The 18,342-nt window shown below is 43.3% G+C and overlaps 1 protein-coding gene across 2 annotated transcripts in view; it reads left to right on the top strand.

Moving 5' to 3' along the window:
• The window catches only part of GSTO1 (glutathione S-transferase omega 1), a 37,168-nt gene extending 28,043 nt beyond the window's left edge, over positions 1–9,125 (top strand). For both annotated transcript variants that reach the window (XM_038757542.1, XM_038757541.1), the window contains exons 5-6: positions 6,972–7,078; positions 8,834–9,125. In XM_038757542.1, the coding sequence (XP_038613470.1) occupies positions 6,972–7,078; positions 8,834–8,987 (261 nt within the window). In that variant the 3' untranslated portion in view covers positions 8,988–9,125. The remainder of the gene's footprint in view (positions 1–6,971; positions 7,079–8,833) is intronic.
• The last annotated feature ends 9,217 nt before the right edge of the window (positions 9,126–18,342 follow it).

Genomic DNA, 18,342 nt, shown 5'->3' with positions numbered 1-18,342 from the left:
CACTTCTCGGTGCCTCAGGTACCTCATCTGTAAAGTGGGGATTAAGACTGTGAGGTCCACGTGGGACAACCCGATCGCCTTGTATCTACCCTAGTAATAATAATAATAATGGCATTTTAGACTGTGAGCCCACTGTTGGGTAGGGACTGTCTCTATATGTTGCCAACTTGTACTTCCCAAGCGCTTAGTACAGTGCTCTGCACACAGTAAGCGCTCAATAAATACGATTGATTGATTGATTAAGCACTTACTATGTGCAAAGCACTGTACTAAGCGCTGGGGAGATTACCAGGAGATCAGGTTGTCCCACGGGGGGCTCACAGTCTTAATCCCCATTTTCCAGATGAGGGAACTGAGGCCCAGAGATGTGAAGTGACTTGCCTAAAGTCACACAGCTGCCAATTGGCAGAGCCGGGATTCGAACCCATGGCCCCTGACTCCAAAGCCCGGGCTCTTTCCACTGAGCCACACTGCTTCTCTAGTGCTTAGAACAGTCCTTGGCACATAGTAAGCGCTTAACAAATGCCATCATTATTATTATTAAACACACACTGAAAGCAGTGCAGACCAGCGGAAAGAGCATGGGCCTGGGAATCAGAGGACCTGGGTTCTCATCCCAACTCTGCTGCTTACTGGCTGTGTGAACTTGGGCAAGTCACTTAACTTCTCTGTGCCTCAGTTCCCTCATCTGCAGAATGGGGATTTAGTACCTCTGCTCCCTTCTACTCCATCCCAAATAAGGCTCACGTTCTGATGATCTCGTATCTACCCCAGCACTTAGTATGGTGCTTAGCACATAGTGAGCACTTACCAAATACCACAATTATTATTATTACTACCGTCTTGGGTCTTATTTACCTCCTTCCTTCTGCTGGAATTTTCTTCACTAATGTAACCATATTATTCATCATTTCATTCATGTGAAGAAGGAAAACGTCAGAATTGTCCTCGTTTTACAGGAAACTAAAAACCAGAAAAGCTAGAGTCTAACATTGACCAGCCCCAAAAGATATTCAAGTAGCATTACCCTGGGAAGGTGGCATTAATTACCCAAGATTTGGCTCCCAAATTTCATCATTTAATCGTGCTTCCCTTATCTGTAATCTAGTTTAATGTCTGCCATCCCCACTAGATTGTAAAGTTCTTGAGGGCAGGGATCTTGTCTACCAACTCGATTGTTTTGTATCATCATCATCAATCGTATTGAGTGCTTACTGTGTGCAGAGCACTGTACTAAGCGCTTGGGAAGTACAAGTTGGCAACATATAGAGACAGTCCCTACCCAACAGTGGGCTCACAGTCTAAAAGAGTCAAAGTCTTTTAGTCACAGTCTAAAAGAGTTTTGTACTCTTCCAAGTGCTCAGTACAGTGTTCTGCACACAGTAAGCACCCAATAAATATCAACGATTGATTGACTAAGGACTCATTTTTCTGATGCCAGCAGTGTCACATTAAATCCACCCAAATTTGCTTTCTTATTTAGCCAGGTTAGCTATATGGACTCTTCCTCTGCTCTTTCTTTCATCTGTTTTTCCTCTATTTTTATCATTTAATAATTCATAATGTAGGGGAGGGAAAGAGCTCTTTTACTATGGTGGTAAAACAGGTCCCCACAGCACCTGTATATATGTATATATGTTTGTACATATTTATTACTCTATTTATTTATTTATTTATTTTATTTGTACATATCTATTCTATTTATTTTATTTTGTTAGTATGTTTGGTTTTGTTCTCTGTCTCCCCCTTTTAGACTGTGAGCCCACTGTTGGGCAGGGACTGTCTCTATATGTTGCCAATTTGTACTTCCCAAGCGCTTAGTACAGTGCTCTGCACATAGTAAGCGCTCAATAAATACGATTGATGATGATGATGATGGTGAAAAGGGCTGGTAAACTCGCACACTGTGGGCCGGGAATGTGTCTGTTTTGTGTTGTATTGTACTCTCCCAAGCACTTAATACAGTGCTCTGCATACAGTAAGCGCTCACCAAATACGATTGACTGACTTGACTATTCTAAGCAGTTTCCATGTGCCTCCTTATGTACAATGGTGCAGGCCATAGAAAGATATACCTCAATCAAAAGTACTTGTGCGTCTACTGTATGCAGACACAGTAGGAAGTACTGGAGAAAGCAGAGTTAGTAGAGTTATCCCTCCCCTCAGGGTTCTTTCTTGCAATCTAATTGGAGACAAACAATAAAAGAAATTACAGATAGGAGAAAAAAGAAAAGAGGGCTATGTACATGAGTTAATGCTTAAGTAGTAGGGTGTGTAACGTATTAAATAACTCATCTGCTTTCCCTTCCCCTTAGACTGTAGTTCCCATGTGCGTCAAGGACTGTGTCTGATCTGAATTGTATCTACCCCAGCAATTCATTTCATTCATTCAGTCGTATTTATTGAGCACTTACTGTGTGCAGAGCACTGTACTAAGTGCTTGAAAAGTACGATTCGCAGCAGAGACAACAACGGGCTCACAGTTACTACCGTTGTACTTAATGAGTACTTAAATGCTCAGGTGGCATAGAAGTTCTGAACAGGTATGGGATAAAAAATAGTGGATATAAAAAATGAATCAGGAAAGACCTCCCGGAGGAGATACGAGTCTAGTAGGTCGTTAAAGATGGGGAGAGCTTTGTTCTGTCTGATTTGAAGAAGAGGGACAGTCCAGGAGGACTTTAGCAAGAGCTAAGGGCAAGTGAGTCCGGAAAGGCCTCGTGAATAAGTTAGCTTGAGAAGAATGAAGAGTGTGAACTGGGTGTCGTGGACAGGAATCGGAATTTTAAAGGGAAGATTAGTGTTTCGGTTTGGGACATTTTGCACTTGAAGTGCTAACATGGCACCCATGTAGAAGAGTCCTGGAGGTGGGAGGAAATGTGAGTTTGCAGAGAGGGAGGGGCAGATTTGGAGTCATAAATGAGAGAGATGTTTCTTTATGCCCATTTCCAAGTTCTGAAGGATGCATTCTTTATTTCAGGACATCTGAGAGTAGCTATCCAAGACAGGGCTTTAACATTAAGTCACTGGAAGCCGTGTTGGGCGGCTCAATGAAAAAGGAAGCTAATATGTTACTTTGCATAGGGCTGGAGAGGAGAGACTATGCCTCCCATTTACTGATTCTGAAGGGAAAACTACCAGAAAGTGAACAAAAATAGAGAAGCCCAAAAAAATGAATGAGCGGTTTATTATCGGAATCAGTGTAACACCTGGGAGACTTACAAGAACTCAAAAACAGAACTACTAAGAATAGCATTGTAATTTTACAGTAGTTTTTAGACCAGTGGGGTGAAGTTTCCAAAGCCCAAGTTAATGTTTTTATGTTGGGCAAATCAACATCATTCTTGCAAAAGCTGTTAGTAACCTCTTCCCTTATTTTGATGCTTTTGAAAGTGTGAACAAAGAAGTGACTAGGGCTAGTTGTGACTTTCCCCAAAAGTTTTGATAAGATCTTTCATTAAGATTACTAAGAATGTGTCTCACCTCATTGTTACCAAGTTAGATCCTCTGTCAAACCTGAAAACTGAGTAAGAGGTGGTGAGCAAACATATAGGAGGAGTAAATTGGCCATTCCCATCAGAAGGAGAAGTTAATAGCAGGGTATCTGTGAATGAGGTGGAATGATGAGTTTTTAGAATTTGCTGACTCCCATCTTCTTTAGGTAACTAAATCATTCTAAAATAATTAGTTAGTTACCTAATAATTTAGGTAACTAAATAGCAAATAATTCTAGAGAACCTAAAGACACTAATGGCAAAGCTCGTTTACTGCGGGGAAAGAGGTTGGCATAGAAGCCTAAGCTAAGAGAGCGCGCTTCAAAGACTTTGTCATCAACAGCTATTACATGCCTTGTGCTGTTCGAGGCACAGAAGAAATTTCAGTAAAGATGCAGTGAAGAGAATCAACATCCGACAGGGCCTGCTTCATTACACAGGAAAATTGAAACGTGTCTAGGATTGGTGATAAGAGGCTCTTTAGCATGGATGGTTCATGGAAGTAGTAGGTTTTTTTTCTGCAGGAGGAGGTGGGTCATACAAAGTTACACTCGGTCTACTTAGTAAATCTCAGGGAGAGAAGCCTGTGACATCTAACACGGTGGCCAAGCAACCCTGTCCTTTATACCAAATTAAAGTTCACATCAAAGATGATATTTTCAAACACTCTGTACGACCTCCAGCACGTAGGCATGCCCCGCGATTAAACCACCCAATACAGCAGATATAATCTGTAGGTTCTGATCCATGTACCATGCTCAGGACCCCACTAGTCCCAAAATTCCACTAGCCTCCTCCACATCTCCCATTCTCCAGGCTAAAGTTAAGCAATCCACAATGAATGCATTTTGAGGAATCTGTGCAGACAGTTTGTGTGAGATTTTTAATTCAATGAAGAGACCCCCCAAGCAGTTAACTCAGTTGTTAACCTAGAAAGGCAACTAGAATCATAGACTGTGAACTCCTTGTGGGTAGGGATCATTTCTACCAAGTGTTTTCCAAATGCTTAGTACAGTGTCTAAGTACTCAGTAAATACCACTGATTTATCCCCTCTAGATACCCTTGCTGGACTGTGGGCAGGTAACATGTCTATCAGCTCTTTTATAGCGTACCCTCCCAAGCACATGATACATGACCTGCACACAGTAAGTGCTCATTAAATATGATTGATCGTTCCATCGAGGAACTCATCGAACTTTGATAATCCAATGCATCATTTCAAGATGCCAAGATAGATGAAGTTATGCTCTTGTGCTTCACATCCATACTGTATTTCCTCCGTCATCCGTCATTAGTGTCTCGATGGGGGCTGTCGGCTAAATATTAAGCGGCACGTAATGCTTCTCAGGAATTAGGACCCCATATCTATCAGTCAGTCTACATTTATTTAATGAGTTAGATGCCTTAGGGTTGGTTGATTACCCTAATTAAGTCCAAAGAGTCCAAGTCGGATGCTGGGAGGTTGCATCTCAGGGTCAGTATGCATATGTACAATTCTCTAAATAGTGGGAAATAGTCATCAAACTCTGAAACTAAAAAATAATAGAAGAAACACTCTACGTGAGTGGAACCTTGTGAATCAAACCAAATTTTCTCTACAGTTGAAAATGGATCCTATTTCTATTTTGTAGGTTGCTGGAGAGCCATCTTTTTCTCTGGCATAAGACTCTTCTTATGTGCAGGCCATGTAGTTTATCCAGTCCAGGGTAGTTTTGTGAAAGAAAAGCATGCTATTTTCTTCTCTTATGAGGCAGGTTTTGGTGAAATTTCTTCTCTCTCCACCAGTTTGTAAGTTCCTTGAGCACAGGAATAATGTGTACTAAGAAGCAGCATGGCGTAGTGAATGGAGCATGGGCCTGGGCGTAAGAAGGTCATGGGTTCTAATTTTGACTCTGCCACTTGTTTGCCGTGTGATCCTGGGCAAGTCACTTCACTTCTCCGGGCCTCAGTTACCTCATTTGTAAAATGGGGATTGAGACTGGGAGCCTCACAGGGACAGGACAGTGTGCAACTCATTTTGCCTGTATCCTCCCCAGCACTTAGTTCAGTGTCTCGCACACAGTAAGCGCTTAACAAATACCATCATTATTATTACATCTACCGTGCTTTTCACGAGGAAGTGTTCAATAAATACTATTGATGGATATACCTTTCTCAGAAGGCATTCAGCATTAGAAGTGAACCTTCCTTGGCTCTTGTGGGAACGGATTGAAGGGCACCACGTCGCATTGAGCCTCGGTGTTTGCCAATTTGTACTCATTTCCCACTTTCACTAAGAAAGAAGCAGGCTAATAGTCACACACCAGTTGAGCTGACATCTATTCACGGTTGTTGTTTGCCACTAACAACCACTTAAGGCCCACCTCAAAATGCACCTGAAAGTTCAAAACTTAAGCATCCCTATACCCCTCTCAGGGTTGTATCTGGAGAGTTTCCAGTACTCTACAGTCTCGACTATGGGAGGGAGAGTCAAACAGAGGCAGACCCATTCAATTCCCAGCTTGGACAGTGGCTAGCGAGTGAAAGGCAATCTGCTACAAATCAAAACCCACCTGTGCTGGGCAGAAGTGGCATGGGAGAGAGTCAAGGGGGGATATTTAAATTTACTGCATGGAAGGAGGCAATGGTAAACCAGTTCCGTACTTTTACCAAGAAAACCCTATGGATACACTACCAGAACGATTGCAGATGGAGCTGGGGCATTCAGGGAGAGATGTGTCCATGGCGTCGCTATGGGTCAGAGACGACAGCACAACCAGCCTTGTCCTGGAATTTCATCTGAGTCACGTAGACCAGTTTCCTAGAGCCAAAGGGAATCAGGATATTTTGGTAATTATCTGGATTATTCAAATCCCCGCTGGCTCTGGCCTAATTTTTTTGGCAGGCCAGCGCTCCTCTTCCCCAGGCTCCTTTCTTCTTTCATCCCTGAAGTCCTTGCTGAAGTGCCAGAGAATATGGGACCTTTCCATCAAGAATTTAAAGTCTCTTCTCCAGTTTGTGGTGGTTGATGTGCTGCCATCTTTTAGACTGTGAGCCCACTGTTGGGTAGGGACTGTCTCTATATGTTGCCAACTTGTACTTCCCAAGCGCTTAGTACAGTGCTCTGCACACAGTAAGCGCTCAATAAATACGATTGATTGATTGATTAGAACAAATAGAATTTTGATGAATGAGGCAGATATAAGCTCGTTATGGGCAGGGAACACATCTGCTAATTCTGTTGAATTGTACTCTCCCAAGCACTTAGTTCAGTGCTCTGCACGTAGAAAGTGCTCAATAAATATCATTGACTGATGACAAATCAGAGGATTGAAAAAACTTTAATAGGTAGAGCAAAAAACGCTATGCAGTAATTGAAAGCCACATTCTCCATGCGATAACCTTTATCCTGGCCAGGCCTGAATTTTGAGTTAACGCTTACGCTATGTCACTGTATGTATAAATGAAAATGTCTTTTAATTTGCTCCACTCCTCAGATTCTTTCCCGCCGCAAGACACGCTATTTTAGTGGAGACTCAATAACCATGATTGATTACCTGCTGTGGACGTGGTTTGAGCGTCTGGAACTCTTCAAGATTGCCGAGTAAGATGTTTGACCACATTCTGCTGAAGTTCTTGGAGTCCCGTAGGATAACGATTGTTGGAATATTTTCCTACACATTTCTCCTCTTTTGGGTTTTTCCAGAGCATGTGGGATTGTGGGTCTGAAATTCAACATTAAGGAGAAGGGGAGTGGATGGGTACCATTTTAGGACTACTAGAGGAGGGAGGTCTAAGGTTATGTATGCCTACCGGATAAATTAGTGCCAAAGATTCTGATTTCAATTTCAGCTTTGCCACTTGTCTGCTCTGTGATTTTGGACAAGTCACTTAACTTCTCTGTGCCTCAGTCCTCTCTGCAAAATGGGAATTCAACACCTGTTTCCCTCCTACTTAGATTGGAAGTCCCATATGAGACGTGCTGTGTGCCCTAGAGGATAGAGCATGGGCCTGGGAGTTGGAAGGATCTGAGTTCTAATTCTGGTTCTGCCATTGGTCTGCAGTCACTTCACTTCTGTGTGCCTCAAGTTACCTCATCTGTAAAATGGGGATTAAGACCGTGAGCCTCGGGTGGGACAGGGACTCTGTCCAACCCAATTACTTTATATCTACCCCAGCATTTAGTACAGTGCCTGGCACATAGTAAGCGCTTAGCAAATACCACAATTATTATTATTATTGTATCTACCCAAGCGCTTAGTACAGTGTTTGGCACATAGTAAGCATTTAAAAGATATCATTATTAGTAGTAGTAGTAGTCGTAGCAGAAGTAGTATCCTTTTAAGCCTCAGGCAGGATCATTAGATCATCATGCTTTGATTCTTACAGAGTTGAATGGAGTGACATAATAATAGAGGTCACCTTAAATGCCCAGTACTTTGAAGAAAAGCTGTCATTTTTAAGACCAAAGCCCACAAAGTGCTTTCATATCTATTATCTCATTTGTTCTGTACATCTCTGCCAGGCAGGTCAGAAATTCTCCTTGTATTACAAATGCAGAGACTGAGAGGTTAAACAATTTGGCCAAACTCAGCCAGGTAAGAGCAGAACAATGACCATGTTCTCTAAATCTATTTTCAGAGTACAGCCCACTGGTCAACGCTGATCTGTGGGGCCTCTGCTTCCTCCTCAGTAAAATGGACATTGTCACATTGGATTCCCATTATACTTGGGATAGACTTGAGAACTGCTGGGAAATGTTACAATTAATGTTTGTAAAATATTTTATAGTTTTCCAAGGAACATTTCATTTCTGCAGATAGATTTCAAATCACTATTAACACATTCGACAAGGTCAGAGAACATCTGCATTTTAGAAACCAAAAGCTGTTTTCCAAAAATGGAATGTGGCATGCCTGTATATAGGTGTATTTCCTGTTATTTCATCCTATTTCCCTGCCATTCTCTGAAAGTAAACATAAACTTTACATAGATTTGTCTACCAACTGCCGTTATGAAGGCATACACAATTTTCACTCTTGACTACCGTCTCTTTGTTTCCCAGATCGTAGGGTAGCCAACGGGGCTTTGTGTTGAGAAAGTTTGTAAATCTGGAATTTGTTGAAAGCTCCAAGAATTTTCCGATGAAATCTAGTTAGCAGATACTGGGTTTCATAGAGGTAAACGGATGTAATAATAAACTTGGAAATCATAGTGGGTATAAATCTACAGGGCTTTTGGGAGGGGAGGGTTGAATAGGAGAAAAAAAGCAAACCAAACTGAAAACCCTGATAAGTTTAAGATTTCCTGGTGAAACCACATTTCACTCTGCTCACTCACGTCTTTCCTGTTCCCACAGCTGTGTGGATCACACTCCGAATCTCAAGCTCTGGATCGGAGCCATGGAGGAAAATCCATTTGTCAAGGCTATTTCCACTGACCTGAAAACTTCCGAAGGCTTCATGGAGTTGTACCTCAATAACAGCCCTGAGGCCTGCGACTATGGGCTGTGACGGGAGTGGTGGCCGTCCAGAAGAACCCTCTACGTCCCCGCTGATCTTTCCTAATACATCAGACAGCGGCAGGAGTGAAACACGGTCAGTGCTCTGCTGCAGCCTTTTCTGTGAAATTTTTCTCAATAAACGTGGAAAGATCTTAAATGAGTATTCCCTCTGCCCACCATTAGATGTGATTTTCAGCTCATTATTTGGAATGGGTCCCAAGCAGTGTGAGAACTTGTTCTCACTTGTACTTCCCAAGCGCTTAATACAGTGCTCTGCACACAGTAAGCACTCAATAAATACGATTGAATGAATGACTGACTGACTGAATGAGAAGTAGCATGACTTAGTGGATAAAGCACAGGCCCGGGACTCAGAAAGATCTGGGTTCTAATCCCAGCTCCGCCTTTTGTCCACTGTGTGACCTTGGGCAAGTCACTGAACTTTCTGTGCCTCAGTTACCTCATCTGTAAAATGGGGATTAAGACTGTGAGCCCTGCATGGGACATGAACTGGGTCCAACCCGATTAGCTTGTGTCTATCCCATCGCTTAGTACAGTGCCTGGCACACAGTAAGCACTTAACAAATACTATAAAAAAAGTCGAAAGATTTCATTACCACTTCTCTTGCTCGCCCCATCTTGCAGACCTTTGAGAGCTGCCCAGCATTAGGTGGCTGTTCTTGGGAGAGATGAGACCCTCTCCTACCTTCTCCCTCTGCCTCTCCACAGCACACATTTCACTTTATTCTCCCTCCTGTTCTCTCTCCCTCACCAACCTGTCCTGAGATTGGGAGTTTACTCTCTTGCTCTCGTGACTCACCGTATATGAAAAGCTTTTCAAAAGAGCCTTCTTTTGAGAACGGCTGGTCTCTAATTTCAGGCCCTTGCAGACATCCGATGTGATTCAGAGTAAAGACTCTGGATCCAGGGCAGATGTCTTTGGGAAACTTGAAATGCTCATGTCTGACCCTAAGCTTGCCATTGATTCCCTTCAAGGCCCTGCTGAGAGCTCACCTCCTCCAGGAGGCCTCCCCAGACTGAGCCCCTTCCTTCCTCTCCCCCTCGTCCCCCTCTCCATCCCCCCATCTTACCTCCTTCCCTTCCCCACAGCACCTGTATATATGTATATATGTTTGTACATATTTATTACTCTATTTATTTATTTATTTTACTTGTACAAATCCATTCTATTTATTTTATTTTGTTAGTATGTTTGGTTTTGTCCTCTGTCTCCCCCTTTTAGACTGTGAGCCCAATGTTGGGTAGGGACTGTCTCTATATGTTGCCAATTTGTACTTCCCAAGTGCTTAGTACAGTGCTCTGCACATAGTAAGCGCTCAATAAATATGATTGATTGATCGATTGATGTTGCCAGAGTCCAGGGTTTAGGAGTGTGGCCTGGAATGTTCTTGAATTGGTTTTCTGACAACACTTCCCAAGCCAAATCCCAGAGCCGGCAGAAGTAACTTGAATAAATGTGTTACAAGCCAATCAGTCCACCTAATCAATCAATCATATTTATTGAGTGCTTACTGTGTGCAGAGCACTGTACTAAGCGCTTGGGAAGTACAAGGTGGCAACATATAGAGACAGTCCCTACCCAACAGTGGGCTCCCATCCTCGTGTCTCTCTCCACTTCAATCCATACTTCATGCTGCTGCCCGGATTATCTTTGTCCAGAAACGCTCTGGACATATTACTCCCCTCCTCAAAAACCTCCAATGGCTACCGATCAATCTGCGCATCAGGCAGAAACTCCTCACCCTGGGCTTCAAGGCTGTCCATCACCTCGCCCCCTCCTACCTCACCTCCCTTCTCTCCTTCTACTGCCCAGCCCGCACCCTCCGCTCCTCCACCACTGTTGGGTAGGGACTGTCTCTATGTGATGCCAATTTGTACTTCCCAAGCGCTTAGTACAGTGCTCTGCACATAGTAAGCGCTCAATAAATACGACTGATTGATTGATTAAAAGGGGGAGAGATCCACTTGACAAATGGATGTGTTAAATGTGTAGGGCCTCTGTTTCCGGTTTGCTTATTTCGGTGAGATTTCAAACCTGGCACTCTCTGTTATCTGACTGTGGACCAACCAGTCCCATATCAGATGAATTGAGAAGTTTTGGCAGGATACCACCCAACCTTTTCCAGCTCAACCAGAGAGTGCCTCATCAGGAGATGAACAAAGGGAGCTAAGAATGAACAGGAAACATGTTTCGCAGCAGGTGCCCTAGGCTAGGCACCTCTGACTCAACTCCCAATTCCTCCTGCATGGTGGTATTTCTGCTGGGAGATAATCCTTGAGTAACTGCCTTATCATGGGGTTGTTTCGTTACTTCAGCATTCTCCCCCTCGTCCCCCTCTCCATCCCCCCATCTTCCCTCCCTCCCTTCCCCACAGCACCTGTATATATGTATATATGTTTGTACATATTTTTTTACTCTATTTATTTATTTATTTAATTTATTTGTACATATCTATTCTATTTATTTTATTTTGTTAGTATGTTTGGTTTTGTTCTCTGTCTCCCCCTTTTAGACTGTGAGCCCACTGTTGGGTAGGGACTGTCTCTATATGTTGCCAATTTGTACTTCCCAAGCGCTTAGTACAGTGCTCTGCACATAGTAAGCGCTCAATAAATACGATTGATGAGGATGATTCTTGAAAGCGGAGTTCTTTCTTAGCAGTTGTGATGAGACAAAGCGGGGGGGAATAGGAGAGCAGATTTTAGTCTCTCCTTCTCAAGGTGGAGTTGATGAGTCCTGTTTGGATCAATCAATCAATCAATCAATCGTATTTATTGAGCGCTTACTGTGTGCAGAGCACTGTACTAAGCGCTTGGGAAGTACAAGTCGGCAACGCATAGAGACAGTCCCTACCCAACAGCGGGCTCACAGTCTAGAAGGGGGAGACAGAGAACAAAACCCAACATACTAACAAAATAAAATAAATAGAATAGATATGTACAAGTAAGATAAATAGAGTAATAAATATGTACAAACATATATACATATATACAGGATCATTCCATAACAGCAGCTCTTCCTTCTGCGTGCATCTTTTCCCATCCCAGCCAGACTGTTGACTCTAAGTGGGTTTTGACTGCTGTAAATATTTATCAGCAGATAAGGTAAGCCAGCCAACTTAAATGTCTTTTAAAAGAAACAGAAACAAACTTGCTCCAGTGACGCAAAGAAATAGAGGGCTGTTTATCGAAACAAGGAAGGCATGGCCGCTCAGATGAGTGAGGGAGAACTGTGTCCAATCCGATTTGCTTGAATCCACCCTAGCATGTAGTACAGTGCGTGGCACATACTAAGCACTTAAATACCACAATCATCATCATCATCTTCCTTAAATACCACAATCATCATCATCATCTTCCCCTGCCTTATCTGTTCAGGATGTGTAGCACCGTTACCATAGGCCCCACCACATCCGACATGGTGGTATGAAATTCGTGAGTCACCGTTTTCCTGGAACCTTTTCTAGGGCACAGGAAATGGTTTTCCTATCCTCCCACATAGATTGGCATGGGAAGAAGGAAAATTTCCAATTTGGTTTATGAGTCCATGGCATCGACTGTCTATTCAGGACCTGTTCACTTGGTGGTCAGGCGGGGGTGTAACTGGATCTGGAAGCGTTAATAATAACTGTGATATTTGTTGAGCACTTACTTTGTGCCAAGTACTAAGTGCTGGGGTGGATATAAGCAAATCAGTTTGGACACCGTCCCTGTCCCTGGTGGGGCTCACCACCTCAATCACCATTTTATAGATGAGGTAACTAAGGCCCAGAGAAGTAAAGTGACTTGCCCAAGGTCACACAGCAGACGTGTCCTGTGCGTGTAACATTTTCATCAGTGAGTGACAGAAGAGAAGGCATGTTCATTAAGTTAGCAGAGGTGGAAAGATGGGACTGGAAGGATGGCAGCAATTTGGAAAATTGAACGACTTCAAAGCATCCTTCATTCATTCATTCAATTGTATTTATTGAGTGCTTACTAGGTGCAGAGCACTGCACTAATCACTTGGGAGAGTTCAATATAACAAAGGCGGGAGACATGTTCCTGCTCGCCGTGAGCTTGCAATCTAGAGCTCCTATAGTTGCAGAGCAGAATGAGGCTGCTAGCCTCCACTGAGTCAAACCTGCATTTCGTGAGCTTGGACGAGACCTTTTGACCTGTGGACAGGGAGTATCCCTACTGAGAGCTCACCTCCTCAAAGAGGCCTTCCCAGATTGAGCCCCCTTTTTCCTCTCCTCCTCCCCATCCCCCCCGTCTTACCTCCTTCCCTTCCCCACAGCACCTGTATATATGTATATATGTTTGTACATATTTATTACTCTATTTATTTATTTTACTTGTACATATCTATTCTATTTATTTTATTTTGTTAGTGTGTTTGGTTTTGTTCTCTGTCTCCCGCTTTTAGACTGTGAGCCCGCTGTTGGGTAGGGACTGTCTCTATATGTTGCCAACTTGTCCTTCCCAAGCGCTTAGTACAGTGCTCTGCACACAGTAAGCGCTCAATAAATACAATTGATTGATTGATTGATTGGTTGAGGATTCCGATCTGGGCTGGACTGGACTCCATGAGTGAGGCTTCACCGATATTCCCATCCCAAGGATCAGACCAAAGCTCGCCCAGATGCTGAGTTGTGGAAAGAGAGAGGCCAAGCTCGCTGGGACATTCACCCTGTGGTTTCTAACCTAATATTTCCCTCTCCATTCAGACGTATTTATTGAGCGCTTACTGTGCGCAGAGCACTGTACTAAGCGCTTGGGAAGTACAAGTCGGCAACATATAGTGACGGTCCCTATCCAACAACGGGCTTCCTCTTGCCCCTTCTGCTTGGCAGATGTGGGGAGGGAGGGCGTTCCAGGCCATTGAGATGACGTGGGCCGGGGGTCTTATTACTCTATTTATTTATTTATTTTACTTGTACATATTTATTCTTCTTTTATTTTGTTAATATGTTTTGTTTTGTTCTCTGTCTCCCCCTTCTAGACTGTGGAGTGGGTAGACAGCAAACCGCAGGTAGGGGAGTTATAGGACCCACTTTTAGACTGTGAGCCCACTGTTAGGTAGGGACTGTCTCTATATGTTGCCAATTTGTACTTCCCAAGCGCTTAGTACAGTGCTCTGCACATAGTAAGCGCTCAATAAATACGATTGATGATGATGATGATGACTCACCCCTGGTATTCTCACGGGTTGTTAGGGAAATAGTCTTTGTGAGCAGACATCAAGGGGTTGGTGTCTTGAAGGAGTGGTGTTACTCAAGAGAACACTAAAGATATGTTCTCTGTCTCCCCCTTTTAGACTGTGAGCCCACTGTTGGGTAGGGACTGTCTCTATGTGTTGCCAATTTGTACTTCCCAAGCGCTTAGTACAGTGCTCTGCACATAGTAAGTGCTCAATAAATACGATTGATTGATTGATTGATATGGTCTTTGAAATACCTCCTTGCTCTATAATAATAATGGCATTTATTACGCGCTTACTATGCGCAAAGCACTATTCTAAGCGCTGGAGAGGTTACAAGGTGATGAGGTTGTCCCACGGGGGGCTCACAGTCTTAATCCTCATTTTCCAGATGAGGGAACTGAGGCCCAGAGAAGCGAAGTGAGTTGCCCAAAGTCACACAGCTGACGAGCGGTGGAGCCGGGGTTTGAACCCATGACCTCTGACTCCAAAGCCCGGGCTCTTTCCACCGAGCCATGCTGCTGCTCTATGACAGACAGACTCAGTCCACGAATGCCTAATTGGAAGAGGATAGGGAAGGAAGGGCGCTCCTGGAAGACAGTATCATGGGAGCTGACTCCGTCCGGAAAAGGCCGTGAGGCGATCTTCCAGCCTGTGTGCCCACCACCATTGCTGCCCATTCCCTGGCTGCTAGACCCGGGCCCGGTGCCAAGCGTGGGGCCGCGCTTGGCGGGGAATCGGGACAACTGCCTCACTTGCCTCCTTTTCCATCAGCCCTGCTCAGGGGTAAACAAATAATGTGGCCCTGTTGATAGTGGGCAGAGAAACCGTCGTCACCCTTGACTCTGCTGGTATTTTATCTTATCGGGAAAGAGTGGAGAGGGGTGGAGTGGGCTCCAATCCCCAAATACTTCTTGCTTGAAAGCTCACTTGCAGGCGAAACTACGGTCATATTCCTTCATTCAGTCATTCAATCGTATTTATTGAGCGCTTACTGTGTGCAGAGCACTGTACTAAGCGCCTGGGACGTACAAGTCGGCAACATCTAGAGACGGTCCTTACCCAGCAGCGGGCTCACAGTCTAGAGGGGGGAGACGGACAACAAAACAAAACATATTAACAAAATAAAATAAATAGAATCATCAATCGTATTTATTGAGCGCTTACTGTGTGCAGAGCACTGGACTGAGCGCTTGGGAAGTACAAATTGGCAACATATAGAGACAGTCCCTACCCAACAGTGGGCTCACAGTCTAAAAGGGGGAGACAAAACCAAACATACTAACAAAATAACATAATTAGAATAGATATGTATAAGTAAAATAAATAAATAGAGTAATAAATATGTACAAACATATATACATATATACAGGTGTTGTGGGGAAGGGAAGGAGGTAAGATGGGGGGATGGAGAGGGGGACAAGGGGGAGAGGAAGGAAGGGGCTCAGTCTGGGAAGGCCTGTAGTAAATATGTACGGGCAAAATAGAGTGATCAATCTGTACAAACATATATACAGGTGCTGTGGGGAGGGGAAGGAAGTAGGGCGGGGGGATTCATTCATTCAGTCGTATTTATTGAGAGCTTACTGTGCGCAGAGCACTGTAACTAAGTACCAGAATTATTATCATTCTTTGTGCCTCAGTTACCTCAGTTACCCCACCTGTACAATGGGGATTCAATATCTGTTCTCCCTGGGACAGGGACTGCGTCCTATGTGTTTATATGTATATATGTTTGTTATATGTATATATGTTTGTACATATTTTTTACTCTATTTATTTTATTTGTACATATCTATTCTATTTATTTTATTTTGTTAGTATGTTTGGTTTTGTTCTCTGTCTCCCCCTTTTAGACTGTGAGCCCACTGTTGGGTAGGGACTGTCTCTATATGTTGCCAATTTGTACGTCCCAAGCGCTTAGTCCAGTGCTCGGCACATCGTAAGCGCTCAATAAATACGATTGATGATGATGATGTGTTTGATTTGTACCTATCCCAGCACTTAGACTATTGACACACAGAAAGCACTTAAACATCATTTGAAAGAGCAAAATGAACCCAGAATTGTTTCAACAGGACTCGTTCACCGATTAATCATGACTCTACAGTTTAAAGTTTAAGCACTTTAGGAAGATCGTGACGTTGTGGGGCAAGTGGGTTGGGGCCGTTCTTCTCGGAGAATGCCACTTGGGAAATGCCAAAGATGCTTCTGCTAAGCCCTTCACGGTGTCAGAATAAAACAAAGCCCGTGAACCAGGAAAGCTGGAAAGTATGGCGGTAATTGCAGCGTCGCTTAGTGGAAAGAGAGAACGAGCTTGGGAGTCAGAGGTTATAGGTTCTAATCCCGCCTCTGCAACTTGTCTGTGTGACCTTGGGCAAGTCACTTAACTTCTCTGTGCCTCAGTTACCTCATCTGTAATATGGGGATTAAAAGTGTGAGCCCCACGTGGGATAACCTGATTACCCGGTATCTACCCCCGTGCTTAGAACAGTGCTTGGCACATAGTAAGTGCTTAAATACCATTATTATTATTATTATTATTATTATTATTATTACTAAGTGCTTACTCTGTGCAGAGCACGGCACTAAATGCTAGGAGAGAGTACCCTGATGGCAATTAGACATGGTCCCGGTCTCGAGGCGATATACTGTCCAAGTTCCAGGGAATCTAAGGTGGGAGAACCCCCAACAATTAATCCAAGTAGTATAGACCTGAGTCCTACAATATAAATAAGTTTTAAGTCGACCTGATGATGATATTTTGGACATTTTCCTGCTACTAAGGAGTAATTCACACTAATCACAGAGACTAACTAGACAAGTCACTCTCAATTGCTGAAAATGAGTTAACAGCCGTGAATAAATTGGGTTCATGTGAGCCATGGAATACATTTCTTTAGAAAGTTGAAAAAAAAAAGAAATCATATCAAAGCCTATCTAGCAGAATGGAGCTAACTTTTTCAAATGACTGGGAAGGCTATCACAATGTAAGAGAATAATAAGTACCTATGGTAACCGATTTTGTACTACACAAAGGAATTTCTCTCATTAGAAAACACAAAAACTGTAGAGAAGCAAAGCCAGACTCCCTAATCTAGGGAGCAAATTTAAATGCCGGCATATCTTTAAACTGTCATCCTTAACTAGAGCAGTCTGACATCCCACTGGATATACTGACACCGAACTAGACATAAGAAAATATTTCCATTTTCTACTTTTAAAGCCTGCTAATATAATGCAGTCTCCTAGGAGCACAGGGTGGAGGAACCATTTGATCTCTAAAGAACAACGTACTTTTGCATTAGCAAAAATAAAACAGTTTTCAAAATTGGCTCTAGCACGTCAAAAATATGCTATATTTTCCTACTCTGTTTGTTGCTTTTTCTCCCTTCCTCTTGCCCCTTCTGCTGCACAATTAAACACCACATTCATTCATTCAGTTGTACTTCTTGAGCGCTTACTGTGATCTCTCCTGATATGTGCCCTCTCTCCCTCGTCCCCCTCTCCATCCCCCCATCTTACCTCCTTCCCTTCCCCACAGCACCTGTATATATGTATATATATTTGTACATATTTATTACTCTATTTATTTATTTATTTATTTTACTTGTACATATCTATTCTATTTATTTTATTTTGTTAGTATGTTTGATTTTGTTCTCTGTCTCCCCCTTTTAGACTGTGAGCCCACTGTTGGGTAGGGGCTGTCTCTATATGTTGCCAATTTGTACTTCCCAAGCACTTAGTACAGTGCTCTGCACATAGTAAGTGCTTAATAAATACGATTGATGATGATGATGACTGGGCAGCTTCGCCCCCAGATTTCCAATGGGCTCCAGGGAACCCAGATGGAATAGAAATCCTTGGAGCCTTTTCAAACTCCACAGACCCTGGAACAGCCTTGGAATAGTTGAATCATTGAACTGGGGGGCAGCTGCCTCTGTTTCGGGGCTGAAAGGAAATGTAAGCCTTATATAAGTCCATTTCTTACTAGTCGATACGTTCCTTCGGGGCAGGGACTCTGCCTACTCTATCGTATTGTGCTCTCCCAAGCACTTAGTACAGAGCTCTGCATACAGTAAGTGCTCAATAAATGCCATTGATTGATTGAGAACAGTTCATTATCAATGGCACTGTCCTAAGCGCTTGGAAGAGTGCA

This window comes from Tachyglossus aculeatus, chromosome 16 (assembly GCF_015852505.1).
Source record: "Tachyglossus aculeatus isolate mTacAcu1 chromosome 16, mTacAcu1.pri, whole genome shotgun sequence".
NCBI classification, from domain to species: Eukaryota; Metazoa; Chordata; class Mammalia; order Monotremata; family Tachyglossidae; genus Tachyglossus; species Tachyglossus aculeatus.
Note: the sequence above shows the minus strand (reverse complement) of the source record. Positions and strands in the feature narration are given on the sequence as shown.